Genomic DNA, 9,606 nt, shown 5'->3' with positions numbered 1-9,606 from the left:
ATATTAGTGGTTGCGATGTGATGAAGATGGATGCTACATGTAATTCATTCTATTTTAATGAATTTTCCGGGGACATTCTGGAATATCTCTTGTTGGTTTTTGTTCAGGTCTTTTAAATGCACTTTGACCTTCAATTTATTTTGTCCTTTTTACTGCGCAGTTTTTGGGACTTCAAACACTTCTGCTGTGACCCAAAGTCTTTTTAGTATTAGGAGTCCCGGGAATCCAACAATTTGAAGAGGCAAAGACTTAACTTTGCCTCTTCAAACTTTGCGTCACAGCACTTCGAGTTCAAATTTCATCTCATCTATTTGTACCACTTATCCTGTTCAGTGGCGCTTGAGCTAGACTGGCTTAGGTTAGTTTAGGCAAGTATGCCTTGAAATGGCCAACAGTCAATTATTCATCCAGTACATTACATCTTTATTAATGCCGTGCTTTCTCAACAGCTTTAGCTGTAAAATAAAAAGCAGGCAGCACTTTTAGACTCATCTATTGACACTCACAATGACAGAGCTCTTGAATTTTCAATCTTACAAGCAGATTTAAGCAGAGTGGAGCTCCAAATGCTATGAAACTTTGACCATATCTTATGTGGTAAACAAATTAATTATTGTGCATTTTCCGTTCCTTAAGTTGAACATAAAAGCTATTATGTTGTGTTTTTGTTCCTTTACCTATTTGATGAAGTTCAGCCTTTTGAACTGATACTTGCATATCCTACATCGATCATTGTCCATTTTCCACAAGAGCTCTCAAATCAAGAAATCCCTGGCGGTATTATTAGCTCTAATGTTCAGGTCATAAGTTCTTCATTGTGACAAATGTCAACCTACAACATGTACAGCATGTTCTCTGTGTTGAATGAAGGCTTTTGAGTGACCCTATGTCATTCTGGACGACATTAACTGTCAGACTGAAGGATTGAACGATGGCTTTTCATAAAGCAGAATGTCAGTTTTTCTCGACCAGCAGCTGCTCACAAATGCCTCTTTCAAAAACCATGTCCCTTGCCAGCCTTCTGGGGTGGGCTAAAGGGAACCATCAAACCAGCTTGGTGTTGCCCAAAAATTCATTGGATGTTTGACCTCAATGATCATAAAATTTTATGCGCTTCTATTTAGGGACTTCAGAGATTTTCCCCTCTCTTCAGCGCTCCTTTCAGTGCTTTTTTTTCCAGCCTCCTCAGCTGATGACTATGTAAAAAGAGAGACATTAAGTCATGATTAACAACTAAGATATCGTGGTCTTATAAGGGATACAAATATTAAGGAGAATAGCGAAATTGAGGAACATGAACCTGCATCCAGTAAAAATACAGTATATTGTGATGTATCGGCTGTTATGCAGTTGCTATGGTCCTTTAGTTAGCTTTATGATGTCATTTGTGATGTTTGCCCTACAGTATTTGAGCTGTAGATTCAAGGTGAATTTCTTTGAGTCTAGTATCCAGGTCTACTTTCAGAGTATAGCTTTCAGGGTCTAAATTTTCAAATGTAGTTCCCAATGCAAGTTATGTTACATTCCAGTTTTGTCTACAAAGACTGGTTCTTTTACACTTCGTCCAAATTCTGCTCTTCAAAATATTTCATATTCATGGAAATGTTCAAAGAGAATTGTTTGATATTGTAAACATCAGAATGATTCATTATGAATGTGTTGTGTCTTGTGGCAGCCTAAAAGCCACACATTTCTAATATTGAAAAAATATTTATGTTGTTTGAAAGCACAATTTGAGTTTTTTTTTGTTTGTTTGAAGGTTTAATGGTATGTGTGTGTGTCATGAAAAAAAAAAAAAACATTACAAAGGTGATGATAAAAATATCAAACTGGTTTAGGAACTTTTTTTACAACCTAAAACCCCAAAACTGTTACAATGTTTTTTAAACAAATACAAATCCTTCATATTTGATACCACACTCTCTTTTAAACATCACATTCAATTCTCAGTCAATTCAATACCCAAATTATACTTGGACATTATAGGCTTCTTAGAAATTATGTCAACAGAAGTTGCATATATATACACTTTATTTTCCTTTTAATATTGCATAATATTTTGTACCCACTTGGGCCATTGCAAACCCTACTTTGTTACCGGGTTACAACATATAAACAACTTAAACTACCGGATGAAACAATACGGTCATTTTACCAACAGCTATAAAGTGCTAAGTTTAAAAAAAATAATAATTGTTTTTACAGACAGCTGTCTTGTATACAAAATATTTTACACATTTGCTCCACGTCCACTCTTTTATCTTAAACAATTTAAATCAATTCAACAGTTTTTTTATGAGAAGAGTTACTTGAGGAGGTTGTAAAATTGTTCAATAAAGAAGAGTGTGTTTTGTTTTGTGTGTTTTTTTTCCTGTAGGGCAAGTAAGCAGTGGAACACCATCCTACAAAGCATTAGGGAATCCATCTCATATAGATTGTAAGTTGTAACTTAAATGAATGGTTAATTGACAACCAAATCAGTCAACATTAACACCTGCAGAGTGTACAATGTGTACTTTTGCCTTGAAAAGATTATTTATTTTTTGTGTCTGTATCTTGAGTATTCCTCCATTATCTGTAGCAGCTTTGTTTTTTATTGTTGTTTCTTATAGGAGAGGGACTACCCACGGAAATGAGCCTTTTGTGTATAATTGCGTTTATTTACATTTTATTTTTGAATGTCCATTGATGTACATTGTCCAGCTATAAAAATAAAGGAGAAACTCAAGCTATTACCCCTTGAAAATGCAGAGCTGTAAAGTCATCCCGAGATAAAAATTCATCCACATCATAAAGCTGAAAATAACAAGACGTGCAAAACTGTTATCTGTAATTATCATAATGTTGATGACCAAAATATTGAACTACAATTAAAGAAATCGTTAACCAGTAAAATAAAATAAAATAATTGAGTTACACTGTGTTTCCAAACATTTCACTGGTTCTGGTTTCTGACATATCTCTACTTTCACATTTGTACAAATGTTAGTAATTTAGCCACCTCCGTTTGACATTACACGATGTAAGTACGACGTTTTTCTTTGCGGAGCCAGGGTGACGTTGTCTGTGCCGGTTTCCTGCTGCTGCTGCCAAAGAATGGGCGCGTGTTGCCCGCTGCAGGCGAGATGCGGGAAGGCAAGCAGATCGAGGGAAAAAAAAAAAAAGTGCGATCACGCCTCTCCCTTCTTGCTTTAAATAGTCGAAACTACCCGCTGTCGTCACCACAGAGGAGATGGACGATTTTAGATGGAGTGCCAACTAGTGAATACCTACTCTCAAATAATGAACTCGAGACAATAACCTCTTATTCCACTTTGAATGACACCCAGGTCTTCCAGTCTCAACTCACAAGTCACCACGTATCACCTTTTGGTGCACGAAGACATTTCCTTCTCACCCAAGAATCCAAACAGTCTCCATCACCCCCCCCCCCCCCCCTTCCTCCTCCTCTCTTTCACTCTATCTCTCTTCTCCGCGTCTCTCACCCTTTTCCTCCCTCCACCTCCACCTCCCTGGCTGGCTCTCAGTCCCTCCTCATCACTCCTGTGACGCACGACAGCAGGCATTTTTTGGACGCGTGGAAAAGAAAAGCGAGGCAGCTTGCGTAGGGCAAATGAAACTAAATAAAAGCAGCCGAGCAATTCCGTCTCCATTCCTGCTGCCTATTCCTCCAAACGTAACGAGGACGCGGTCCTGAGGAGAGTATTGTCGCCCGGCTGCGCAGTCGTCGAGCGCTCTCACCCGGGAGGCGGCGGCGGAGGAGGAAGAAGCAGGACGGGCTGGAGTCGAGGACTTGCATTTTAAGCACACACAGGAGAGTGCAAAGAAGAAGGAGAGAGTGTCAGAGTCACCGGAGAGCGAGAGAGAGATTTTACATTCCTCTCACGTCTTCATCTCTCCTCTTCCTCCTCTCCTTTAGCCTCAGCTACGGGGAGAGGGTGAGGAGATATAGTGCGGGAGATGGGGAAGGAAAAGAGAGAAAACTAACGGCATTCAAAGTATTGCGCCCCTGTTTTTTGTTTGTTTGTTTTATTGTTATTATTTCTCCCAATGCTTTCCAGCTGCAGCACAAACCGTAGGTGAGTTGGCATCTTGCGCAATAAGTGATTATATACCTTCTTGTTCGGTGTGCATTTGTGTGTTTTGCGTGTGTCAACGTCAACTTTAACTAGCAATATGATCGTGGAATAGTCGTGCTCTTTGCAGAACATCAGCTACGGCCAAATGTTGCTGCATTATGCTTGGCATCTCTTTCCACGAGCGCGGTGCTCTCTGCTACACTGAACTCAATGCTTTCAGTCAACGACAAGATTTTGCAAGACTAATTATAGCATTCCGATATAGCAAATCAGTATTTTGGACTCAAGTGCACCTGTGTGACTTTGAATCAACGTTCACATCGACATCAACTCTACACTTTGCGCTTCCATCTGTCGGTCTATTTGCTCTTGAGGGTTTTTCTCACCTGCACTTCTGGTTCTTTTTCTTAATGCAGCCCGGCATCGGACAGTGAGCAGGACGCCGCGGACCACAACAGTACAAGCAGCAGGAGGATGAAGAATTTGGAATCTCTCTAAACTAAGTATGTAACTTCACAATCCCATAAATAAATAAATAAAGAAAGAAATAAAGAAATAAATAAAGAAATCAACCGAGGTAAAATAATAATAACAATAATATGTAAAGTGATGATTCTGTGACTATGCAAGGTTGATTAGAGGAAGAAAATTAATTTTGCAGCAAGGCCACAGTATTGGATGGTTTTTTTTCCCCTTTTTGGTGTTTTTCTTGGGGAATAGCCTACACGCTTACTTTTTTTTCTTTTTTTTTCTTTTTTTCCATCGTCTCCTTTCACTGGATTAAAAACACACACGCATATCAGCACCACGGACAGCGGTTTTGGTTCACCACTCTGGATTTTCAGGACCGCATTTGTACAGACAGTGCCCAGCCTCGGCAACTGAGTGCGAGCGCATCACTTCACAAATCAAAAAACAATTTCATATTCAAGATTACTGACAAATTGTAAACGTATTTTTACTATTTTCCCCCCTTAATATTCCAGAAAACTTGCGCCATCCTCCAAACGCCTACGGCCACTTCCCATTTTGTGATCCTATGACTCGCAAATACCGGTACTGAGGACAGAGAAAAATGCCCACACGTGCGTGCGCGTTTGTGCGAGGGTGTGTGTGTGTGTGTGTGTGTTGCCTTAAGTGCATTTATTACAAATAAAAAAGAAAAGACATTTTATTTTTCACATCGTATTTTTGCCAGAAAATCTTTAGACAATTTCATATATGTTTTTGCAGAAAATCATCCATTTAAACGAGAAGACCTCATTGTTTGTGTTTTGTTAAAGACTCACACATTTTTTGATTCCCTCCATTTTCAGATGGCTTGCGCTTATTCTACCTTCATGCATATCTCCTGTACCAACCATAATCACCGCCAGTCAAATTTTTTTGTGCATTTATTTAAAAAAAAAAGGGAATATTCAAGTTTATTCAGCACTCTTGAAGTGTAGCTCTCCCCCAGCTGCTCCTCATTACTTAAGAAAAAGGTGACTGAGTCTCCTGTTATATAATAAATACACCAGGGGGACGATGTCTCCTCTCACCGTTAACCTCACCCACCTGCTGTTGCCATTGTTTATTCATAGCGATAAGCATCTGAGGTGATTTATTGTGACCTTAGCAGCATATCTGCTGTATTATAAATGGACCTGGGTGCACTGTGCTGCTAAGTCCACGAGAGATTTGTTTCTCCTGCATGGATATCTCATCACTGATTCAGGAGTATCCGGCCCGTTTTGTTTAAAATAGCCGCTTACATCTCAAATGGCCTCCTGTAATATTTGGTGGTGTTTATTTCCAAGCATTTTTCCATTCCACCGAATCTAATGCCCCTCTATCATTGCCGTCTCTCTCACCTTGAACTTTACTCAATTTGTGTGTTTGTTTGTGTCTAACGCTCTCTCCCCCGTTTCATTCTCCTGCTTTCTTATTGTTATAGTGCTGTGAAGTGGCTCTCTTCCTGGAGCCCAGACTTCACCCACTCGGTGTCAGCGAGGATGCTGTGGGTTACCTTGCTGAGCACCATAGCCTTAGGATGGACCACCCCAATACCGTTACTGGAAGACTCAGAGGAGATCGACGAGCCGTGCTTCGAGCCCTGCTATTGCGAGGTCAAAGAGGGCATCTTCCACGTACACTGTGACAGCAAAGGATTTACAAATGTGAGCCAGATTGCTCAGATATGGAGCCGGCCATTCAAACTCAACCTGCAGAGAAACTCCATGAGGAAGCTCTACTTTAACAGCTTTCTCCATCTCAACAATGCCATATCTCTCAATCTAGGTAATAACGCATTGCAAGACATCCATGCTGGCGCATTCAATGGCTTGGGAATACTCAAACGGCTTTTCTTACATGAGAACAAACTAGAGATTTTTCGGAATGACACGTTCCTCGGACTGGAGAGTTTAGAGTATCTCCAGGCAGACTACAATGTTATCAAAAGGATTGAAAGTGGTGCATTCAGGCACCTACACAAACTGAGAGTGCTAATACTAAACGACAACCTGATTCCCGCACTCCCCAATTATCTCTTCCGGTCTGTTTCGCTCACACATTTGGACCTCAGGGGCAACAGGCTAAAGACGCTGCCCTATAAGGGGACGTTGGAGTACGTTGGGCGGAGTTTGATGGAAATTCAGCTGGAAGAAAACCCTTGGAACTGCGTGTGTGAAATTGTCCAACTAAAGACTTGGCTGGAGAGGATTCCTTATACCGCTCTGGTCGGTGAAATAACATGCGAGTACCCATTCCATTTACATGGGAAAGACTTAAGAGAGATCAAGCGCAGTGAGCTTTGTCCTTTGCTCTCCGATTCTGAGATTGAAGCCAAACTAGGAATTCCACGCATCCCATTCAACAATGACAACACGTGGCCTACCAGACCTTCCTCAATGCTCTCTTCCTTTCACAACACAGCATCTTCTGCAATAAAGCCCACGAAACGACCTCGGCCCACAAAAAACCCACCAACACCTCGTAGCATTTACCCAGGCATCAACCAGCCCCCGATTGCCGGCTATCAGACAAGACCTCCAATCCCGATAATTTGTCCTTCAGGATGTATTTGCAACCTTCACATCAATGACTTGGGCCTAACAGTGAACTGTAAGGAGAAAGGCTTTCACAACATCTCTGACCTTTTGCCGAGGCCCCTCAACGCCAAAAAATTATATCTCAGCGGTAACCTAATACAGAAAATCTATCGTTCTGATTTCTGGAACTTCTCAAGTTTGGATTTACTGCATTTAGGCAACAACCGGATATCTTACGTGCAAGAGGGCGCTTTCATCAACTTGCCAAACTTAAAAAGCCTATATCTGAATGGCAATGATATTGAAAGGCTCACCCCTGGGATGTTTCGAGGACTTCAGATGTTGAGTCTACTCTACTTTGAGTATAACGTTATACGTGAGATACAGCCAAATTCCTTCTCGCTGATGCCCAATCTGCAGCTGGTTTTTCTCAACGACAATTTGCTGCGCTCCCTCCCCGATGATGTCTTCGCTGGCACCAACCTCGCTCGCCTCAACCTCCGCAACAATTATTTCCTTGCCCTGCCTGTGCATGGAGTCCTGGAGCACCTGACCTCCATTGTCCAAATTGATCTTCATCAGAACCCCTGGGAGTGTTCCTGTGATATTGTTCCCCTCAAACAATGGCTGGAAAAGCTCTCCTCTGTCATTGTGGTTGGTGATGTCATCTGCAAGACGCCAGAGTTTGCCTCTGGGAAGGATTTGCGTTCACTCGAGGTCGAAGTCCTCTGCCCCGAACTTAAGCAATCCTCAGGCCCCTTGCCGGCTCAGCCCGGCGGGGAAGACCTCACTACCGGGAGTACTGGAATAGGGGAAGCAGGTGTAAGAGACGCAGTGCCGCTTTCGGTCCTCATCCTCAGCCTCCTTATCCTCTTCATCTCCGCTGTCTTCGTAGCAGCCGGGCTGTTTGCCTTCGTTCTCCGTCGGAGGAAGAAACTGCCCTTCAGGAAGCGGTCAGAGGTGGATCTGACGGGGATCCAGATGCAGTGCAGGATATTTGAGGATGTGCCGAGGCAGAGTAGCGCCGGCAATACAAGCACACTGGAAAAGCCGACGTCCAGCTTGCACACTCACTCTCATCCCAGTCACACACATTCCCACGGCCATGTTTATGATTACATCCCCCACCCCGTGACTCAGATGTGTAACAACCCCATCTATAAGCCCCGGGAGGGGGAGATAGCAGCAACGTCAGACGCAGACGGAGGGCAGTTTTCAGCCAAGAAAGACAATGGCAGCAGCAGTAGCAACAACTATAGAACCTTGCTCGAGAAAGAAAGAGAGTGGAGTCTGGCAGTCTCCAACTCTCAACTCAACACCATCGTCGCTGTCAACCACACCACAGCCGACTTTGCAGAGCTTCACGAGAACGGTGGGCTCTGCCCCACAGTCATTGACAGTCAGAGGCCCACTCCTACCGTCGGTTTTGTGGACTGCCTTTATGGGACCGCCCCCAAACTAAAAGACATGCACGTGGCACATGCCCACCCACCTGGCATGCAGTACCCAGATTTGCAACAGGATGCTCGGCTGAAGGAGACTTTGCTTTTCACGGTGGGGAAAGGCTGCTACCCTGAACCGTCCCAAAGTGATTACCTGGAGTTAAGGGCCAAACTTCAAACCAAGCCGGATTACCTCGAAGTGTTGGAAAAATCGTACCGGTTTTAACATTTGTATCCCGGAGGAGGAAGGCGTGACACGATCACTTTGTTATCCATAAAACACAACCACCCAAAACCAATATTTTCAGAAAGTCAATTTGGACAAAGCAGCGCCATACAAAAAGAAAATAAATGACAGTGCTGCTCAAATCATTTTGGAGGAGAGGCTGTTCTCAGATATTTCAATGAAGTGCCTTTTTTTTTCAGAGTAGCCAGCAATGTCAGCATATGTTATTTTTATAATACAAGTATCTCTACTTGCTGAGAAGAGTGCGTTATAAAAGTAAGAGAGGCATCGGAGAATTAAAAAAAATCCACCACAATCCTGAAATACAATGACATCCTTTCTTTATCGAATTCCCATGACGCACGGGAGCAGGACGTCTCCCTGAATTGAAGGGTTATTCTCTGCCTCTTCTCACTCTCACTAGGATGTAAAAAGACCCGGAGGCCGTGCACATTAAGGCTACGGGAAATCATTGAAAAAAGGATAAGACAAATATGAAAATGAACTGCCTTTTGCTGCATGCACTCGCTGCAGTGCAGGAAGATGAGGGGTGGGGGAAATTGTTGGGGGTCGCAATTCATCGCATTGTGAACAAAGATACTGCAACGCATTTACGGTTCAGTGTTCTATTTAATTTTTATATCGGACTATGGTTGTTACTATTAACTAGGATTTCTGTCTATATCAGGGTGCTTCTCATGTAGGATGCGCCAATGACGCACGGATGGTAAAACATTTGTGAATATTATTATCAGACAACACTCAAGGTTTTCTGGCTCTTTCCATGCACTTTGTTAAACCCACAACTGTCCACGCAATTCCTTCCG

The 9,606-nt window shown here is 42.6% G+C and overlaps 1 protein-coding gene across 1 annotated transcript in view; it reads left to right on the top strand.

The window, feature by feature from the left end:
- The first annotated feature begins 3,520 nt into the window (after positions 1–3,520).
- slitrk3a (SLIT and NTRK-like family, member 3a) overlaps positions 3,521–9,606 on the top strand; it is a 6,298-nt gene continuing 212 nt past the window's right edge. Inside the window, exons 1-3 of the mRNA XM_088428154.1 lie at positions 3,521–4,079; positions 4,496–4,582; positions 6,016–9,606. The exon at positions 6,016–9,606 is cut by the window's right edge and continues 212 nt beyond it. Coding sequence (XP_088284280.1) covers positions 6,074–8,779 — 2,706 coding nt within the window. The 5' untranslated portion in view covers positions 3,521–4,079; positions 4,496–4,582; positions 6,016–6,073 and the 3' untranslated portion in view covers positions 8,780–9,606. The remainder of the gene's footprint in view (positions 4,080–4,495; positions 4,583–6,015) is intronic.

This window comes from Hippichthys cyanospilos, chromosome 11 (genome assembly GCF_059441005.1).
Source record: "Hippichthys cyanospilos isolate Australia breed blue-spotted pipefish chromosome 11, RoL_Hcya_1.0, whole genome shotgun sequence".
In the NCBI taxonomy this organism is placed as follows: Eukaryota; Metazoa; Chordata; class Actinopteri; order Syngnathiformes; family Syngnathidae; genus Hippichthys; species Hippichthys cyanospilos.
This window is presented reverse-complemented; position numbering and strand designations above follow the sequence as displayed.